Here is a 22237-nt window from a genome sequence, read left to right as displayed (position 1 = left end):
TATACCAGTGGTTTTTAACCTAGGGTCCGAAGACAATTTAAAACAGGTTTTCTTAAAACTTATTTAACTTATGACTAATTAACATTTTGGATAAAGGAAGCCTTTGTTCAAGATTCAGCACCCTTATGTCCTTTCAATGAAGATGTAAGGGCTTACAATAAACATCCAAGATCTCAAACAGGCATTCCAGCAAAACCAAGGAACACCAAAGCAGAAATTTCTGGTAAGCAAAAAATGTTCAGGCCCACTTTATACATCATAAAAAAGGGCAGAAGACCAATCTAAAAAAGTTACATTCTTTGCACGTCTCCATAAACAGCAATCTTTCTTTTCAAAATAATGTTACAGGACTGTATAGATAGATAGATAGATAGATAGATAGATAGATAGATAATGGTATTGAATATTGGCCTCAAGTACAGTGCCCACTTTTATTAAAATTGTACAAATATTATACAAAGTAGTACAATACCTTTCAACTGTTCTTCTGTTTCAAGTCTTATCTTGTTAACTGCTTCATCTCTAGAAATCTAGATAAGATTTACATCTATTACCACTGATAGTACAGACTAACAATAAAGCAACAATCTCAAAGTTCTGCACAGCTGTCTAGCAATGAGATAATCAGAGCAATGAATCTGAGCATAAGGAATCATTACATACTGAAACAAGAATCTCCCAGAGAAGAGCCTCTGATAACTTATTTATACTACTGCACTGTAACTGTAGCCATGTCGGTCCCAGGGTATTACAGAGATAAGGTGGGCGATGGAATATCTTTTATTGGACCAACTTCTGTTGGTGAGAGAGACAAGCTTTCAAGCCTGAAGAAGAGCTCTCTGTGGCTCGAAAGCCCACCTCTCTCACCAATAAAAGGAATTACCTCATCCACCTTGTCTCTCTTACACTTGCAGAATAAGAGGAAATACAGTCAAGCGTTAGTGGCTCTTTAAAGAAATATCATGGGGACAGTACAACAATCTAAACATGGACTAATTCAGAGAACTAAAACAAATTCAGAGAACTGATTAAAATATGACATAAAAAAACCCATAGATTTTGATGGCAACACTTACTTTGTCATGGCTAAAATCTGCAAATACTGCACAGACCTTATCAGAGGCAAGCCTTTTTGAAGAGAAAAAAGTAATTAACAACCTGATTAGTATTGGTTTACCTGTACAAAGTTTGAACAAGTCACCATCATAAATGCATTTAGTGTTCTAAAGAAAATGGTGACTTTAAAAAGGTTGCTAGATTATCTAAGATTTAAATACATCTCTAATTTATATTAGTATTATAGCAATACTCATAAGCAGCATAATACAGAATAAAACGTTTAACTTGTTCTGATACAAAACCCTATATTCAAGAGTTTACTATGGCCAGAAAAATATTGTTCAATGTTGAAACTTAGTAAATAAAGTCTATTCTTTAGAAAATGGTTTGACATTTTGTTGAAATAAAATTTAAAAGCAGTTATGTTCAGATCCACCTTGTACTTCATTAAATGGCTTTTAATGACATATTTTCAAGGGGATTCATCTATAAAGATTGGAGCAAACAGAAAACTGGTGGAATTCTCATTTAACCATGTACTGCACACTTTAAGTTTCACTAAGATTTATTTTAAGTGACAGTTTATCTGAACTGACAGTTATATTATCAATCCACAAAACCCACATAGACTGCCTGATGCATCAAGCAATTAAGGAACCTTCACATAGTACTACTATAAAAGAACTTTTCTGGTGCAATGTATATTGAGCCAGACACTGCAAGCATAAAGTGGGGAGAGCTTTTGTTATTGACATTTTTAAAAGATATTTAGAATTTTCTGCTATAAAGGAAATGTACAAAAAATTAATAAGTTCCTGACTGAAAGCCAACAGGACCCAAGACATTTAGATTTAAGCAGACACAGTCTTCAGCTCATGCCAAAGAAAGAATTATACATCGTGATACACTAAAAGGCATTATTAAATTATCTTTCATCCTTGATCGCCCAATTTACTGCTTTTATTTCCTATACTTGTGCTATCACTATCAATGTAGTTTTTTTAATTCTGCTTTCTCATGTGTATAATCATTTTCTGATTTCTCTCTCTCTTTTAATTGTTGAAACACTCAGAGTTTGTTGGTTGCATTCCATTAGTTCTCAGTTATAATGCTTATGAGAGCTCCCTTCAAAGCATGCATTGAGGGTGGAGGGGAAGAAAAGGGGGAGGTTTCAGTTAATTAGTCTTACATTAAATATACCATTGTTAATGCTTAGGTTGTTTGCTGCAATAGAGAGTGTTTAAAAATGAAATTAGTGCCCAGGAAATTCTCCTCTCCCCAGCAATCACACACATAGCACACATTTATATTATTGGAAGTTGGGCCTCACTGACAGATCCATAAGCCTGTCTTCTTACAACTTACAAAGCAATTCTACACAAAGACATCACCTTTATAAAAAAGTGAGGGGATGCCAGCAAGCGGTCAATTTGGATCTCTCTAAAGATATATATTTCCATGGTTTGGGATGTTTAGGGCCCCAGACTGATGCTCTCCTTCACTTTTCTCTTTTACAGACAGAAGCCCTGTCCTCCCTGCCTCTAACTCGGGGAAAAGTTTATACATCAACATGGAGTAGAACAGTAGCGATTACATGGAGAGAAGTTCCAGTTGCCTCTTCAAAAGAGCAGCAATCCCAAAGTCCTCAGAGATGGGGCTAGAGAAAAGAACCATGTGCCCTCCTCCCTGAATACGCAGTAGTTAGGGGGTAAGATGACTCCTTTTCCTTCCCATCAAAGATATGTGAGAGTGCTGAAGGGATAGGGAAACTTATATCTCCCACTAGATATGTATCTTTGGGAAACCCCACCCAGATGGCAGAGAGAACTGAAACACAAAAACATTCTAAACTGGGGAGAGGAAGAGGAGACTGCATGCTGGAAGAGCACTACAAGGAAGTTCAGTGGGTCAATTACATTTAAGCTAGTCTTGAGCACCAAATTCCCTATTCCCTTACAAAGCAGCCAGTGGGCCCACTGGTATTCCTCTCCTCAGTAGTTCTGATGTGCTGCTGTTAGACATAAGAGAGATATGGCCTTGTGCCTTTCCCACCCCAGCCCTCTTTCATAGGGAGGTATTTGCCCCCACTTGCTGGCTTTCCCTCCCAGCAGGGACAGGTGAAAGAATTGCTAGGAGGGTTGTACAGATGCATAGAGTAACAGCTCTCTAAACACCAGAAGGAGAGTGGGAAGCCATGCAGCATTTCCCCAGTATTGATCTGTCTCATCCTCACCTTGAATTCTCTCTGCTACCTTCTATTAGAGTTTCCCTCACTCAAGATTGCTCCATTTTTCCCCCATTTTTTTCTAAAAAAGGGGGGGGGGGGACCACAGGTGCTTTAGCCTCAAGATGCTTCCTCTATCTGGGGGAGATGAGAATCTTTCTTGCTTCTTATTTTTTGTGGGAGAAGAGGACCTGAGATGGGTTCTCTGACTCCTCCTTTCCCATCCTCATGTCTTCCGGCTGCTACAGTAGCATTGCCCTTGTGACTAAGCAAAGGAGGGGTAGAGGACCAGGGTTTCTGACTATCAAAAAGGAAGAAAAAACAGAGGATAAGTCAGGGACTCAAATGTTTAAAAACAAACAATATTTTGTATGAAAAAAGCCCAGAAGTGAGGGTCAGTTAGTGACAGAAGTTGGTCACACTAACACACTTTATTAGAACCATTTGTTTTTGTACTTACTGCTTTGCACATTCAACAATCTCTGCTGGAGCACTAAATAATTTCTGAACAGTTCTCTTGGCAGCACCTTGTTCTTTTACCAGTTGTTGTATGCACTGAATTATTTGTTGGGTATGCTTCACTCCCACTTTGATGGCATGGCAGAAGTCTTGCTGCAATATATTCTCGGCTGCTGCTTCCAACATGACTATTAATTCAGAGTCAAATAGTAAGTCAGTTACCATCATGGTTTTCAACTGATATAGAACAAGTTGTTAAAATATATCCGTCACAAAGCAAACCTGAAGACCCATTTAGTTTTGGTAAAATTAAGACAATGGCTTAGTTAATCTGTTTGATCTCTGCCAGGCTGATTTTATTATTTCAAAGGTCAGAGAGTCACAGAAACAGTTTCAAAGTGCAAACTGAAGAGCTGGACTTATGGAAGAAAAATTAATTGGGAGGATTTCAGAATAATTTTGCAAATATAAGTTAGTAAGGAGAAATTTCACAAGATGCAACTGAAAGGAAGTCAAACTAATGCCTTCAAAATAGGTTAATGGTTAGAATATGCATTTAAATATTGATGTGCCACAGACTGAATACAATACGTTATACACTTCCTCAACCAGTAAGATTACATTAATATGGAATAGGAAATTCAACTTATAAACAAGTATATGATGAATCTTGTGGCCACTCATGAATTGGTCCCTATCAGTTCCACAGCCATGAAAAATGTGTCACAGACTGTGAAATAAGTTCTTCTCCATGAAATCTAATCTCCCCAAAATTTGCTAGTTCAGCAGGGTTGGGGAGGGACAGGATTGTCCTTCCCCTGCATGGCTGTTACAAGGGGAGATCAGATCCCACCTCCACAGGCAGTGCAGAAGTGCCCCAGAGCTCCCCTTCCACCCACCCCAGTACTGCCTGTCCTCGAGGCTTGCTTACACACACACACGCAGCTCCTGCCTGGGCTTCAGCCGCATAGGTTGAGGGCTTCCGCCTCCTGGGCTCAGAGCTTCTGCCCCTGTGGCTCCTGCCGGAGTTCAGGGCTTCCATCCCATGGCTCCTGCCAGGGCTTGGGAAATTAATTTAATCGATTTAAGAAAAATTCTCTCTCTTTTAAGCAGCTTTATAACTTAAGGTTTCCAGTGCTTTTAAATAGGAGCTAAATTCTCTCAGAACAACTCTGCATCACAAAGCTGGATTCTGTGGGGACTAAAATTTTACTGGCTGTTAGGACACATTACAATAAAACATTTAGACTTTATTTATTGATACTGTATTCCAAAGTTTCAGTTCAAATTGAATAAGCAGAAAGCACAACATAAGTTTTATCTAAATGATATTGAATCTTATTAATACAGTAAAGAAATTCCAATATATTAATGACTTCAAAAGAAATCAAACTAGAAAAAATATTTCCTTACTATTTGTTTCTATCTAGTCTCGATTACAAAGGTAGTATTTCAAGAGAATTATGATTAAAGGTGGCTCATATGAGAAAATGCTCGATTTTTAACTAAACATCGAAGTTGAATAATTTTAACCACTTACCAATTTGACTATGAGGAGCTCCAGTGACCAATAAGTTCAAGGTACTAGAAGACATTTCTTTTCGAGTTGGATTAATAACAACTTCTCCATCAACCATTCCTACCCTTACTGCGCCTAAGAAGAAACTCCAGAAGTTCATTTTTGCATCTAAGTAGGAGTTCATTCAAAGAATCATTTTTACTTGGTTTGCTTTCAGGAGGTAATTGTTAAAATTACTAATTCTATTTAAATAGTGGGATTTGTGTGTGCTTGTGCCAGATGACCTTTTGACAATTATAAAATTAAAATAAACTTGTTTATTCAAACAATGCAGACAATTTGCAAGTCAAGTTAATCACACTTGAAACATTCTGGCTTATTGGGGTAGTGCTGTTATTGCAGTGTCACTGATAGTAATGCTATGCCCCTAAGGTTGTAAGCTTATTTTTGCTGGTAGTTTGGACACAGGTTTTCTGAAACATGAATCAGTTGAAGAAAAATAAATTACAAAAGGAAATCTCTTTTTGAGAAATGTAAGTTACCTCCCTGTGAGACATTTAGGCTGGCGAAAGAGCCCCTATTAGGATTGCTGGGGTAAAGGCTGGGAGGAAAGGGATTGTCTAGAAAGCAAAAAGCCCCTATCCTACTCCCCTCTACCTGGGGCCCTTCAAGGATAAGTATTTCCAAAATCTGAAAAACTAAATAGGTTCCCCAGGCAAAAACCTTCATTGATCTGTATTTCTGAGTTTAACTCTAGATTAACAGTTTAAGGATTAAAAACACACTTAAAAGTGTTAAGACCACATTAGAAACCCAGGAAGTGCAATCATGTCAATACAGAATTTCATAAGTTTCTATTTTTTTAAGCTTTTTTAAATCCTTGAATCCCTGATATGTTCTATCAACCTTTACTCCAGTTTAATACAATTTTATTGTTTGGAAATTTTACAAGCATATATTGTTGAAGGGAAAAGGCTAACAATTGGTTTGAAAACAGTAAGACTTGCCTGTTAATGGAACATTTCCTGCAACTTATAGGAGATGCTCCAAGACTGCTGCTATACTTCAGACTATTCCTTAAAACAGGGGTCGGCAACCTTCTGCACGCAGCCCAACAGAGTAATCCGACAGCAGGCCGAGAGACATTTTGTTTACGTTGACCGTCCGCAGGCACGGCCCCTCGCAGCTCCCAATGGCCGCGGTTTGCCATTCTCGGCCAAGGGGAGCTCAGGAAGCCGCAGGCCACAGGGACGTGCAAGCCACTGCTTCCTGCAGATCCCATTGACGGGGAATGGCAAACCGCAGCCACTGGGAGCTGTGGGGGGGCTGAGTCTGCGAACAGTCAACATAAACAAAATGTCTCGCGGCCCGCCAGTCGATTACCCTGATGGGCCACGTGCTGAAGGTTGCCGATCTCTGCCTTAGAATAAGAAAATAAATAATTGTAGCATGTGTGCCCACCCCACCAAAACCTTGAAGAGAACTGTTTTAATAAGTCCAATAAACTAAAGAAACACTTTAGAGGTAATCTGAAGTAGTGATACAGGAAAAGAAACTTTCATAGAACTGTAATAAGTTGCTAAATAAAATTAAATGAACAAGACACTTTTAAAAAGTATTTTTTTCCATATACTTCATAGTCATGGGGATATTTCCTCAGAATATGAAAATTAGAAGGTATTTTCCTGATCACTAATTTCACTTTGTCTGCAGTTAAAGTCCATTTAAAAAAAAGTATCTGACCTGAGCACTATGCCTTGTTTTTAGACAGTTGTTGCAATGCTATCATGTAGTCTTACAATTTTATTTAAACGTCTGTAACAATTACTGGAATTAATGGGAAGCCATTTTACTGATCATACATCTGTCTGTAGTTCTGTAGCTACTATTGTTAAAAGTACACAGAAGATCAGAAAAAAATCTATTCTCTCTATTTTTCAGTTTTACTTTGTACATTTGCAACTTTTTGTGTAGTTTCACTATTTGCTCTATATAATCAGTTTTCCTTATTTGTGTGGAGCTTAACACAGCATGAGAGAAGAGAAAAACAAAACATGACTGTAAAATCATACAAATTGGCAGTGGAATCTGGGACAGATGTAGTACCTGAAACTGCCTTTAATTTTATAATGACTAGATTTCAAGTTATATGCAGTGTTGTTGTATTGTGTTAGTCCCATGATATTAGAGACAAGGCGATTTTATTGGACCAACTTCTACTGGTAAGAGAGACAAGCTTTGGAGCTAAAATATTTACTTACCAATGGGACCATTCCATGGGATATCAGATAACGCAAGTGCTGCAGATGCTAAAATGGTAAGATATATATTTTTAAATGATTACATAAATACAAACATTAAAAAAAGTTTACAAAATATTTAAAGTTACTTTTACCTCCATTAATTGCCAGGACATCAGGATCATTAACACCATCTACTGCTAAAAGATTACAAAGGATCTGGTATAATATAAAAGAAAATGGAAGAATTTTGAGCTATATGTGTTTGATTTTTTTTTAATCAAAACACCTGCAAGAAACAAGAAATACAATGACCTAAAAATTATATGAATTTATCTGAAGAAAAAAAAATGTTCACACACCTAAATCAATAAACTGCTGGAGAAAAATGATATTTAACACCAAGAACCACTAAATTAGGGGCAAACACAGGCCCTTAAAATTATCTTTAACTATACTTTGCATACTTCAGAAATATTAATAATGAGATAAATCTAACAGGTAACAAATGTGAGAAAGAAAATTCCACAGTGAAACAACCTTAATATAGTCACAGGAAATAGATTGAGAGGTTCTTGGGTTTTAAGGATTATTTTTATTCTGTTGCACAAATATGCAGAGTTTGAGCTTTTTTCCCCACCTTCTACAAGAGAAAATCGAGCATGGACTTGCGATGAAAATCTTTTGGGACACTGACTTAAGGTTGTTGAATAGCCTATTTTACTTGACATGCAACAGAAACTATGATCAATGTTTAATCTAAAATTACTGAGCAGGAATGACAGCTCCTAGCTAGTTAAATTACTTATTCCCAGAGAATATATCCCACTCCTTTCTTTGTGATAGTGAGTCTGAATTAGGACCAGTTCCAAAGAATAGCTTTCTTTGTAGCAATGAGTAGTTGGTCTGTGTTAAGCAATATTATTTACTGAACAATTAAAGAAGGCTGCTGTTAAGCCTTCAACTGCACCAACAGTTAACATTATTTTACAAAACATTAACCCAATTTGGAAGCTTGCCCAAAACAGTATTATTTTGGCTCCCACAGAACTGTGACAATGACTAAAAATAATGAACCCACCTGTGTATCATAATAGTAGCCTGCTGGGAAGAGCGGCCTAATTGATCGATCTGTAAAAAACATTTCAAAACTTTCATACATGGAAAGATTAAGATTATGACTGTTTATAGGAGACAGTGGATGAAGGAAGTAAATGATTGTCATTTATTATTGCATATATGTCTAAGATAAATTTGGGCAATCCTTATTTTCCTCTCATAAAAAACAAAAGAGTTATCCAAAGAAACTGACAACCAACACATTTAAAATTTTTAGAAACACAAAGGCTAATTAAATTGTGGAACTCTTTGCCAAAAGATATTGAGTCTAAGACCTGAATAGCATTCAAAAAAGGATAAGACTATGTACATGGATAGTGAGAATATATACTGTCATATTAGATAAAATAAAATGTAAGGAACATAATCCTTCATGCTTCAAGATACACGCCAGCCACTAAGGAATGGGAATTAGGAAGAAGCTTCCTTTATGAGCAGGTTATTTCAGTATAGGGAATTTCAGTGTCTTCCTCCAAAGCACATATCAACTGCCACTAACAAGAGCAGGATACCTGACAATGTACCAGTGGTCTGATCTTCTATGCTATTCCTGCGCTCCAAGTCACAGTTAGTAATAAACTTTGTACATAGCTAAGCTTCCCCTTATACAAAATAATAAATACATTTCAGTAGTTTAAATTATAACACTTCAGATTAGAACCAAATTGACCTGCCTAAAAATTGTTATACTTGGAAGTCCCACCTAGATTACCTTTTTATTTTTTAAAACTAACCAAGAAAAATAAACTGTTTGTAAAGAAATAACCCTACAATATCCTTGCTCTGCCTCTTTAGGCTTAGCATAAAGTAAATCTTATTCCAGGAAACTGCATCAAGGACCCAGGAAACAATAATGAAGCTTTTAAAAACAAGCCACTAAAACAACATCAATATGAAAAATTGCCATTTTTATCCAGTTAGAACTGCCTCTGCGGATTCCTATTTAAGAGCATGAACCTCAGTGCCATGGGCCTTGAAAACACTAAAAATCAGTAACCACGCACATGTTCAAACTGACTTTTAAAGGATGGAAGTATAAAGAGCTCAGTAATGCTCTCATGGTTCTTTTCCTGCTGCTGAAAAGAACACGTTTTGAAAATTTGAGTATTTATTAGTAGCAGTATAAATGTGTCGGATACAGACATAAACAAAGACAAAGTGCTAGCTCCAGAGAGCTTGTAATAAGATGACATGTAATGAAAAGCAACGCAACTGAATGGTGAAGTTAAGCAAATGTTGCATTTTTTTTTTAATTTTGATTTTCAACCTGATTTATTAATACACCTCTGCACATTGACTAGGGCTTAGTCCAGAGGTGGGCAAACTATGCCCCATGGACTGCATCCAGCCTGTGAGCTGTTTTAAGCTGGCCCACAAGCCGCACCATGTGGCTCGGCCCCTCTCTGGCACTCCAACTGGGGTCTGCACCAGCGGCTCAGCCCCGCTCTCCAGCCGGGGTGGTGGGTTGGGGGCCGCAGCTCACGGAAGCCGCGACATGGCCCCGCTCCGGCTCCTATGCGCTCCAATGGGAGCTGCAGGGGCGGTGCCTGCAAATGGGGCAGCATGCAGAGGCGCCTGGCCATGCAGGAGCCGAAGAAGAGACATGCCACTGCTTTCAGGAGCTGCTTGAGGTAAGCGCCGCTTGGAGCCTGCACCCCTAAGCCTCTTCTCACACCCCAACCCCAGCCCTTATCCCCCCTTCACGCCCTCCAAATCCCTCGATCCCAGCCCAGAGCACCCTCCTACACCCCAAACTCCTTATCCCCAGCCCCACCCCAGAACCCGCACCCCCACCCCAATTTTGTGAGCATTGATGGCCAGCCATAAAATTTCTATTCCCCGACATGACTCTCGGGCCCAAAAGTTTGCCCACCCCGGCTTAGTCTGTTCAGAACCCTATCCCCTCTTCAAATTGTCTATTAAGTCCTGCTAGTTTTAGCAAACATTGAGCCTCAAGGTGCCATTATCTCATTCAAGAGACAAGTTTTGGGCATCTTGGATACTATTTTTCAGACAATGAGGAAGGTGCGAGCAGGATACATTTGGGCCAAACAGTCTGTCTCCTTTTTTTCCTACTTTTCCAGAAAACAGTTTGGTTGCCTCTTCTTTCCTTTCTCCTGACAAATTATTAGCTCCAAGAGATGATGTCTCTCTAGGCTGAGGCATGAGAAATCCCAATTTCAGTAGCAAAGAAGAAATCTCACAAGCTATTAGATACAGTAAAAGCTGTGTTATCATGCCCTGTACCAACTGGAAAACTCTATAAACTGGCATTTCTAATCTTCATAGAAAGTCCGGTTTATAGTCAGATTGGCGCGGGACCTGTAGGCTCCCTACCTGGCTCCACTTGGCTCCCCAGAAGTGGCGACATGTCCCTGCTGCTCCCTAGGTGGAGGAATGGCTATGAGGGGTTCCAAGTGCAGGAGGGGGTGTAGGGCTGGAGTTGGGACAGGGAGGCTGGGCATGGGTTCTGGGAGGGAGTTTGGGTGTGGGAGTGGGCTTGGGTCAGTGAGTTGGAGTGCGGGAGGGGGCTTGGGGTGCTGGATCCGGGGGGCGCTTACCTCAGGTGGCTCCCTGCAAGTGCTGACCTGACCCAGGTGCTCCTAGGCAGAGGCGGCTCTGCATGCTGCCTCTGCTTGTTCCCAGCCAAGAGAAGCTGCAGAGCCAGCGCTCAGGGCAGGGCGGGGGCAGCACACAGACCCACCTGCCGCGCCTCTGCCTAGGAGCAACCAGGACAGATTGCCACTTGCGGGGAGCTGCCAGAGGTGAACGCCCCCGGGATCCAACACCCAGAGTCCACTCCGGGGCCCCAACCCCCTGCCCTGAGCCCCCTCCCACACCCAAACTCCCTCCCAGAACCTGCACCCACCCCCCGTCCCGCACCCAAACTCCATCCCTCTTAGTTAACTGGCATTTTTCCACTTACTGGCACCCCCTATTCCCCCAACATGCCGGATAAAATAGCTTTTACTGTATTTTGGGCTTTCATATAGGGAATGTGCATGCAGCCCCAAAGGACATTGTCTTAAAATGGTTCTGAAATTTCCAGCACTTTAAGGCATGCACTTCTCTCAAAACTGATGAAGAGGCAATATTCGCTGAAAACAATGGTTACAGGTAGTCCTCTCTTTTCAATCTTTCAATGAAGATATCACAAACAAAAAAAGAGAAAGTACTGGACACTGTTTTCTCAGTCTTTTGTCATACCTATTACTCTGCTTGTAAGAATTTCTTTATCAGTGGAACCAAGTTCTCTTCTAAGATAGTTTGTGGGAATCCTTCCTGCTGCAGCAGCTTTCTGGCGATAGTCAACCTTATACAACAAAACAGGGATTTGTAAACAAAACTGTAATTACTGCTCTTTCTTAAATATACCTATAAAAAAAGGTAAGAGATGACAATATATCTGTATTTAATAGCTGAATATTCTATTTGCTGTAGCCACAGAGACAAAACAATTTATATTAAAAACCAAATGAAATGTCTGAAAACTCAAGTTCTAATTCTCTACTATTATTTATAACTATCAATTTGGGCAGTTTGTGTAATTACAATTAGTACTCACCACCAATGGCATGAACTGAGATGGAGAAGGCTTTGTTTTACTGACTGCTGTGACCATCACTGATGTATCACCTAACTTGATTTAAAAACAGTGAAATTACTTTTAGAAAAAACATTTTGATAAATGTATCATTCAGTTTCATTTCTCAGTAGAGATTTTTCCAAGTGAAGAGAAAACACATGAATCCACAGTGCACTCGTGAGGCTTCTGGAAACCTTAGAAAAAGTGTTTTTCTACGCTGTAGCTAGCTGTGGATCCAGTCGGGAGTCCAATTACCGTACATGGTTGAGACATCTCAACAAAAACCAGTACATTTATCGAAGTTGACTTATACATTTTGAGTTTACATAGATTTTTTTTTTACCTGCACTACAGCACATCCATCAGCAAATCTGGCTAGTTTTCCTGAGGAAATTTCCAACTTTCTGTTTAAAAAAAAGAGCATATCTGCCATTAGTGACAACTGAGGATCAGTTTATTAACACCTCTCTATTCAACTACTACACATTTATATTTTATGTTTCATTTTTTTTTAAATATTGATTATATTTACTATTCGTGATAGGAATTGGCTTTGACAAGTCTGGATGCAGAAGCCCTAGATCTATCCACAGAATAGGAAACAAGAGTACAAGCTTCTCTACTGTTCAGCAATTTTGCCTCAATTCCAAAGTGACCACCTTCTAAGATGAAAGGAAAACTGAAGCTACATCTACACTGCCGTGTAGTTCAGACAATGGGGTGGGGTGTGAATAGCAGTGTGCACCGAAGTGCTGTGCTGTAACTGTCCTGTGTTGATGCTGTGGGCATGAACTAAGAAGTTCCTAGCCTGCATTAATGTAATCCTGTTTGAAGTAGGTTACATTAACACAAACTAGGAACCTTTTAGTTCATGCCACGTATTCATATGGGGGACTTACAGCACAACATTTTGGGGTGCACTTCTATTCTCCCCACCCGCCTCCAAACTGCAGGGGAGTGTAGACAAACCCTTAATCTCCAAACTAATTCCATCCCATACACCTCTGCTGTGACTGCCATCTGCAACAGGTAGTAAGTCATGTGGAACAAGACAAATCAGCACCCAGTTTTCATATCTGCAAAGTAAGTCAGACAGTAACATCTTTGTCAGTACAGTAACTCCTCACTCAACGTTATAGTTATGTTCTTGAAAAATGCAACTTTAAGCAAAACGATGTTAAGCGAATCCAATTTCCCGATAAGAATTACTGTAAATAGCGGGGGTTAGGTTCTAGGGAAATGTTTTTCACCAGACCAAAAAACCACCCACCCACCCACCATTTTAAACAAACAGTTTAATACTGTTCACAGCTATGATGATTGTGAAGCTTGGTTGAAGTGGTGAAGTTAGAGGGTGGAAGTGGGTGGGATATTTCCCAGGGAACGCCTTGCTGCTAAATCAGTGGTTCTCAAACTTTTGTACTGGTGACCCCTTTCACATAGCAAGCCTCTGAGTGCGACCCTCCCATATATTAAAAAGTATTTTTAATTTGTATTTAAACACCATTATAAATGCTGGAGGCAAAGCAGGGTTTGGGGTGGACGCTGATAGCTTGCAACCCTGCATGTAATAACCTCATTACCCCCTGAGGGGTCCCAACCCCCAGTTTGAGAACCCTTGTGCTAAATGATGAACTAGCACTCCGCTGAGCCCTCATGGGTTAATACATTGTTGTTAATGTAGCCTCACTTTCTACAAGGCAGCAGGAATGGAGGGGAGATAGCATAGCAGAGCGAGACAGACCTACACCTTGTGTGTGAGGCATGGTCTACACTACGCGTTTAAACCGGTTTAAGGAGCGTAAAACCGATTTAACGCCACACCCGTCCACACTAAGAGGCCCTTTATATCGATATAAAGGGCTCTTTAAATCGATTTCTGTACTCCTCCCTAACGAGAGGAGTAGCACTAGTATCGGAATTACCATATCGGATTAAGGTTAGTGTGGCCGCAGATCGATGGTATTGGCCTTCGGGTGGTATCCCACAGTGCACCACTGACCGCTCTGGACAGCAATCTGAACTCGGATGCAGTGGCCAGATAGACAGGAAAAGCCCCGCGAACTTTTGAATATTTCCTGTTTGCCCAGTGTGGAGCTCCGATCAGCACGTGTGGCAATGCAGTTAAATGTGATCGCTGTAAGGGCAGGCAAATGTGTTCTATCAGCGCTCCGTTACAGAAGACGAAATTCAAAATCATTTTTTAAAATTCTCCACACAGAGGCCATAGCTGCGTGACAAGTGTAACGGAAAGCCAAAGAATCAAATGGACGCTCATGGAGGGAGGGAGTGGGGACTGGAGGACTCAAGCAATCCCACAGTCCCTGCAGTCTCCGAAAAGCATTTGCATTCCTGGCTGAGCTCCAAATGCTTCTAGGGTCAAACACAGTGTCCGCGGTGGTTCAGGGCATAGCTCGGCAATTTACGCCCCCCCCCCCACCGACCCCCAGAAATGAAAGGGAAAACAATCCTCTCTTGACTCTTTTACATGTCACCCTATCTTTACTGAATGCTGCAGATAGACGCGATGCTGCAGCAGTCAACACCAACATCCTCACTCCCCCCCGCTATGGGTGGCTGATGGTGCAATATGGCTGATATCCATCGTCATCATCAGCCTTTTGGCACATGGGGCAGTGCAAAAGGACTGGTAACCATGCCGACTAGCATCCAGTGAGGTCGACCATGGGCGCCTGTGTAAAAAACTCCTAATTTTTTCTGGTAGATGGTGCAGTATGGCTGGTAACTGTCTTCATCATAGCAACAGGGGGCTGAGCTCCATCAGCCCCCGTCCTTCATGTGTAAAGAAAAGATTCAATTGTCCCTGGACTAGCAGTGGGATGCTGGGCTCCTCTCCCCCACACTGCTTAATGTCCTGTCTGGAGTATCATAGCAGCTAGAGGCTGCCTTCCACTCATTTCTCACTAACAAGTCACTGTGTCTTATTCCTGCATTCTTTATTACTTCATCACACAAGTGGGGGGACACTGCTACGGTAGCCCAGGAAGGCTGGGGAAGAATGGAATCAACAGGTGGGGTTGTTGCAGGAGGACCCCCTGTGAATAGCATACAGCTCATAATTTCTGCGGGATCTGACACAGATCAGCTGTGCTCTCTGGTTCTATGATACACTGGTTCTCTAGTTCACTTGCCCCATATTCTAGGCAGGACTGATTCTATTTTTAGATACCAAAAAGGAGGGATTGACTCATGGAGTCATTCCCAAGTTTGGCTTTTGCGCCCCCGGCTGATCTCAGCCAGGGGCACTTATGACAGCAGCAGATGGTGCAGTGCAAAAGGACTGGTAACCATGATCATCTTATTGCCAATTTATGGCATGGCAGATGGTACAGTATGGCTGATAACCATCTCTGCTGTCATGCAAAAGCAAATGCATGCTGCTGTGTAGCGCTGCTGAATCGCCTCTGTCAGCGGCATCTAGTACACATACGGTGACAGTCACAAAAGGCAAAACAGGCTCCATGATTGCCATGCTATGGCGTCTGCCAGGGCAATCCAGGGAAAAAAGGCACGAAATGCTTGTCTGCTGTTGCTTTCCCAGAGGAAGGAGTGACTGACGACATTTACCCAGAACCACCCGCGACAATGATTTTTGCCCCATCAGGCACTGGGATCTCAACCCGGAAATTCCAAGGGGTGGGGCAGGCTGCGGGAACTATGGGATAGCTACGGAATAGCTACCCACAGTGCAACGCTCCAGAAATCGACACTAGCCTCGGACCGTGGACGCACACCACCGAATTAATGTGTTTAGTGTGGCCGTGTGCACTCGATTTTATACAATCTGTTTTGCTAAACCAGTTTATGTAAATTCGGAATAATCCCGTAGTGTAGACATACCCTGAGAGAGAGAAATTCACACTGCCCCTTTAAGTAAGCTGACCCACTCTTAAGTGCATTGTCTTTTTAAGTGGATCAGGAAGTTGAGAGAGCAGCTGCTGCCCCAGGCTCTCTCTGTCTCTTTCCCTCTGTGTCCCCACCCTGCTCTATATGGAGAAGAAGGGGTAAGCGGGGTGTAGGAGCAGGGGGAGGGGGACACCCTGACCTTACCACCACCCCCGCCAGCAAGCAGGAGACTGGGGAGCAGCTCCAAGGCAGAGGGCAGGAGCAGCACATGGCAGTGGGGGGAGGGATAGCTGCAATTGCTAGCCTGCTGGCAGCTGCTGCACAGGGAAATTAGGGGAGCTGATGGCGGGCTGCCGGTCCACCCTGGTTCCAAGCCCCCACCAGCTAGCTGCAACAAGCTGCTCTTCCTGCAAGCAGTGGACAAAGCAGGCGGCTGCCAAATGACTTAGAAGGAAGCATTGCACAACTTTAAATGAGCATATTCCCTAATTGATCAGATCAGTGTAACAACAAAACAACTTTAACTGGGACGACTTTAAGTGAGGAGTTACTTTACAGAATTTGGCTAGATTTGAACCAGTGACCTAGAGGTGAAAGGCTCTATATTCTTTTGGAAACTAGCAAGTCTCCCCTACACTTCAGAGTTTTAAGAGTCTTATTAATGGCTATTATTCTCAATGGTGTATGTATTACATTTTTTTTTTAAAAATCAACATAAAATGAGATGGTATATATATATGCAAGGCAAAAAGTACCCCATTTACTCCCCACACAAACACTTTTTCTCAGTGACAGCAGACAGTACTTGAAGGGAAAAAGTGAAGTGGAAGATCTGATGCACACACTTGTACATTTAGAGGCAAGACTATGCCCATTATTTGGCAGCTATGTATGTGAGAGTGTAGTGGAAAAAAAGTTCAGATTACATTCAGTTTTCTTATTTATTTCAACTGATTTAGTGCCTGATCTAACACCCACTGAAGTCAACTGGAGCTTTTCCACTGACTTTCATGGACTTTGGATCAGGCCCCTAGTTATTTCTAAAACTTTCAAACTGCTCCTCTGATTAAATTTATCAATAAAAACCATCAAATGTGGGGAAAAGGGAGGCAGCCACTATATCTTAAAGTGCAGGAAGAGTCCACATCTGGATGGTTATTCCGGAGATACTTTAACCTTAAATGGTTTGTGTATTAATACTTTTCTACTTTATAAATGTATCAGCACAACTCAGCACCAATACCACCATGACATAAACCACCTTAGTCATCGTGATGGGAGGATTTTAATTTCAAATCACATTATCACCATGACAAGGTATTGCAAGGGCTACTGAAAAGCAGTGCATCAACTGTAAGCAATAAGACCAGGCATAAAAAGAAAAGGAGGCCAGTGGATTTTAAACAATGTGTTTAGCAATTATGGTCCAGCTCTGGCTCCACTAGCTGCATATTGGGAGGTTGTGGGTTGGAAAAGGGATGGCTGAAGCAAAGCTACACAGACCTCCCCACCAACACACACTTCTCAGCAGATACTGGACATGAATGGGCAGTGGGGAGCAGAGCTCAATGAGACATAATCAGATGGGAAACGACCCCGGGGTCAGAGTAAGAAAAAAGTAACAAATCATGGTGGGGGGTGGGAGAGGAAGAAATGTTGAGGGGAGAACACCTGCTGGAGGAATCGCTCTGGGAGGGGACAGGGCAGTGAAGGGGAGATGTTCTGGAAGAGGGCAGAGGGCTGCGGGGGGCGCAGGGCAGCGAGGAGGAATTTTCTGAGGGAAGGTGGAAGACACAGGGCAGCGAGGAGGGCTGTTCTGAGAAAGGGGTGGGGGTTCGGGATGGGAGGCCGCAGGGCAGCGAAGGCAGCTGCTCTGGGAGGGAGCAGAGGGCTCTGGGACTGCGGGAAGACGTGGCAGGCGCGGGGGCTAGCACAAGCCCCGGGATACAGGGAGAAAGGAGACGGTCCCCGGTCCGGTGGAGGGGGGCACTGAGTCCCCCCAGGCGGACGCTTTCTCCCGGCCGCCCCCTCGTTACCTGCTCCCCACGTCCACCGACGCCGCCTTGTAGGCACCGGCGCCGCCCTGCAAGCCTCGGGCCTGGGCCAGCTGCACCAGCCGAGCGGCCGGCTCCAGCCAACGCCTCATGGTGCCGGGCAGCGGGCGGAAACTGCCGGCCGCGGCCAGCTCCCTGAGCCCGGCGCGGCAGCAGGCCTGGCACCCCGTGCAGACGGCCATGACACCAGGGTCACGGCCCGGCAGCCGCGCTACAAAACCGCAGCCGATTGGCTCAGAGGCTGAGCTCTCGCGCAACAAAGCCGAGCTCCATTGGCTCCCATGAGCGCGGGGCTGCCCGCCGCAGTCGGCTGAACTTCGATTCCGCTCTCTGAGCTAATCCCGGGCTCCAGGGCCCCCTGGTGGCAGCACCTTGCTGTGGCGGCCAGCGAGGGAGACAACCTTAAGGGCGGGCTCAGTCCGCTCTGGGCCCGGGCTGTTGCGATCCCTGGTACCGTGCGCACACCCACTGCCAAACACTGACCTCCCACCACAGACCCCCACTGACTTCTCCCCAGACAGGGTTGCCAACTTTCTAATTACAAAAAACTGAACATCCTTGTCCCGTCCTGTCTCCGTTCACTCCATCCCCCTCCTTCCATCTTGCATCACTCACTCGCCCTACCCCACTCACTCTCACTCTCTCATTTTCACTGGCCGGAGGGGGGGGGGGGCTCCGAGGGATTTGGAGTATGGGAGGGGGCTCCGAGTAGTGGTGTGGGAGGGGATATGGGCTCTGGGCTGGGGGTGGGGCCAGGGATGAGGGATTTGGGGTGTGGGAAGTGGCTCAGGGCTGGGGCAGGGGGTTGGGGTGCAGGAGGGGATGTGGGGTGCAAGCTCCAGAAGGGAGTTTGGGATGCAAGCTGGGGCAGGGGTGTGGGAGGGGTTGTGGGGTGCAGGCTCTGCAAAATCCCCAATATGCCCCCAAACACAGACACCCCACAGAAAAATCAGACTACTGTTAACTTTCACTGTTCTTTTAAAGGGATGCTGGAGTGAGATGAATTATATGTACATGGGGCTTATTACTAATGAGGTTATTTCCCTGATTTAGCATTTGGGGTGAAAGAGGTTTTTTCCTTCCTGTCTAATCATTCCTTAAGTGTTACAGGATTTTTAAGTGTCAAATCTGATTCCCCCCTGTGGTAGTTCGAGAGCAGAAGGTGGGTGCCAGCAAGGATTCTAAAAATTAATACTGGCCACTCCAGGCTGGTATTAAACTCCCAAGGTTATAGCTTCTCTCTGACCTTGGATGGGTAGATGCTGCCACCGCCCAAGTGCAAAAAAACCCTTTTGACCCAGGAAGGTGCACTTGGGAATTCCTCACTGCAGGGTACCCTCAAGCCCTTTCTCCCTCTTCCCCCCACCCCCAAGAGCTGAGAAAGAAACAAAGGAAATCAGCTGTTTTCACCAGCTAATTAAACAACATAGACACAAACCTCTTAGGACACAAAAAACCCAATCCCATTATTAAAAAAGGTAAATTTTATTAATAACAAAAAGAAAGACAATACATCTGGAATTTAGGCTATTGCTAGATTTAAAAAGAGCAAATATAATAATTAAGCATCAAGAATGGTTTTCTTGAGGTCCAGCTTAATGGTTACAAGCAAACCAAGAGCATTTGTGGTTAGCACAGATGAGTCCACAAGCCATAAAGAAATAAAAGAGAGAAACCTAGTCACATCTTTGTAGACATTTCTTGATCTACTTACATATCTGGGGTTTCAAACTGAGTAGTTTCTAGGTATGATCTGGTGATTTTCATACCTGGTTTAGAGCTTTTTACAGCATAGCTCCAGCCCTGTCTCTACTCTCTGGGAGAACAAACACACAGACAGATAAAGGGAAAGGTTTTTTTTCCTATTTTAAAAAGTGTTAGCCCTCCCATTGGCTCTTTAGGTCAGGTGCCCACTTCCTTCCCTTTACCTATGGGCTTTTTTTTTTAACCCTTTACAGGTAAAGCAAGTAGTGAACAGTTACTAACAGGGATTTTATAGCTAACTGGCTTGCTGGGTGTCCATAAAAGGGTGTCCCTTTCATTTATCACATTAAGTTTAAACCACTGTATGTAGCGCATTTTAAAGTTACATTTTGTTAAATATTTTTTCCCAAATTACTAGGTAAATAATAAGAGCTTTTGCCAATTACCAAGAGGTACAACAAGTGTCACCACTACCATTAAATTGTATCTCAGCCAGTCTCAAAGGTGCCATAAGGACTCCTTGGGTTTTTTTTAGCCAGGATAGAAGCATTCTTCTATGAATAGGGTGGATCTCCCCATGACGCCTCAAGTAACCTTAATTTCTAAAGAAATTATTAATGTATTTTCACAAAGGAAAATGACTTCTGAGCAGAAAGAATCTTCTTTGTCACTTAGAGCTCATACACTCAGAGTTTTTGTATAGCTGTATCTTGTCTGATTTAGAAACCAATATACAGTAGAACCTCAGAGTTATGAACACCTCGGGAATGGAGGTTGTTCATAACTCTGAAATGTTCGTAACGCTGAACAAAACATTATTCTTTCAAAAGTTCTTTCAAACTCAGTGGTTTGAGTATTGGCCTGCTAAACCCAGGGTTGTGAGTTCAATCCTTGAGGGGGCCACTTAGGGATCTGGGGCAAAAATTGGTCCTGCTAGTGAAGGCAGGGCGCTGGACTTGATGACCTTTCAAGGTCCCTTCCAGTTCTAGGAGATTGGTATATCTCCAATTATTACCTAAAAGTTTACAATAATCATTGATTTAATACGGCTTTGAAAATTTACTATGCAGAAGAAAAATGTTGCTTTCCCTTTATTTTTTTCGTAGTTAACATTTGACATAGTACTGTACTGTATTTGCTTTTTTTTTTTTTTTTTTTGGTCTTGTCTCTGCTGCTGCCTGATTGCGTACTTCCAGTTCCAAATGAGGTGTGTGGTTGACTGGTCAGTTTGTAACTCTAGTGTTCATAACTCTGAGGTTCTAGTGTAGTTCAAGCAATACAACTTCCTAGCGTGAATGCAATTTTACCAATCTAAAAGTGCATATAATGGTATAGCTTATACCCTTATAGCTGAAGATCATAAAAGATACCAGATAGTGAGGCCAGAGACTTCATATCTGTTTAATGAACTAATCTTGCCCTGAGCTTGAGAATTTCTAAACATCACAATGATGCTGTTAAGAACAGCAGAAGCTCAGCACCTTTCACGAACAGGTCTCTGTGGGTAAAAAAAAAAATGAGATTCAGTTTGGACAAATGCAAACTGATTGTGGAGATAAACACAAATATTTAATATAAAGAGGAAACCATACCATGAGACTCTTTGTACTATTGCTATTGCTGATTCAGTTCTGCTGGTGGCAACAACAGTTGGAGCCCAAGTCTAAATAAGGTGCTGGTAGTTGTTGATGTTTTAATCCCCAGGTCATCTAGACTGCTCTAAACATGGTTAGAAGACTCTATGGTTAAAATGCCTGTGGCTTCCTTAGACCCTGTCTATACTACTGCTGCCACTGACCAGTAGTAGCAATGGTGGGATATTTTTCGCAGAGCCTAATGTAGATACAACCTAGGACTAAAATAATATACCTATTTTATCGTCAGTCAGAAGAGTTCATATCCTCTGCTTTTTTGAGTAAGCTAAGTGTCTGATTGCAGATTAAACTCAAGCTTTAAAGGAAAAAAATTTGCATCTTTTGAGTTATTTTTTCCCTGTGTGAACTTGAAGAAGACATTATATATTTATAGAAATTAGAATACCAAGCTCCTAGTAATTTTTATTATTCATTCATTTCTTAAAATTGTCATTGGCAAAAGGTGCAGTAGCATTGTCTAGCAATCATGGCACTGCCCTTTGTATCAAGAGACCTGGGTGTTATTCCAGTTGTAACTGAGCTGCTGTGTGACTTGGGCATGTCACTTCATCTCTCTGTTCCTCCTTTTTTCCACCTGTAAAACAGAGGTAATTATACTCAGGTCATCTCTACACTACTGATTTCTGCCAGCATAACTATGTTGGTCAGGGGTGTGAAGAGGTGTGATAAATAAAGTGGTGGGAGAGCTCCCTTTTATGGACACCCAGCCAGCCAGTTAGCTATAAAGATCCTCTTGGTGGCTGATTGCTTA

The 22237-nt window shown here is 42.4% G+C and overlaps 1 protein-coding gene across 1 annotated transcript in view; it reads right to left on the bottom strand.

The window, feature by feature from the left end:
* Positions 1–18309, bottom strand: part of PNPT1 (polyribonucleotide nucleotidyltransferase 1) — a 43213-nt gene extending 24904 nt beyond the window's left edge. The window contains exons 1-11 of the mRNA XM_039530963.1: positions 18110–18309; positions 12550–12610; positions 12186–12260; positions 11828–11933; positions 8583–8632; positions 7657–7720; positions 7523–7570; positions 5283–5396; positions 3744–3930; positions 1077–1128; positions 473–530 (exon numbers count right to left, since the gene is read on the bottom strand). Of these exons, the coding sequence (XP_039386897.1) occupies positions 473–530; positions 1077–1128; positions 3744–3930; positions 5283–5396; positions 7523–7570; positions 7657–7720; positions 8583–8632; positions 11828–11933; positions 12186–12260; positions 12550–12610; positions 18110–18309 (1015 nt within the window). The remainder of the gene's footprint in view (positions 1–472; positions 531–1076; positions 1129–3743; positions 3931–5282; positions 5397–7522; positions 7571–7656; positions 7721–8582; positions 8633–11827; positions 11934–12185; positions 12261–12549; positions 12611–18109) is intronic.
* Between the last annotated feature and the right edge of the window lie 3928 nt (positions 18310–22237).

This window comes from Mauremys reevesii, linkage group 3 (assembly GCF_016161935.1).
Source record: "Mauremys reevesii isolate NIE-2019 linkage group 3, ASM1616193v1, whole genome shotgun sequence".
Classification (NCBI taxonomy): Eukaryota; Metazoa; Chordata; order Testudines; family Geoemydidae; genus Mauremys; species Mauremys reevesii.
Note: the sequence above shows the minus strand (reverse complement) of the source record. Positions and strands in the feature narration are given on the sequence as shown.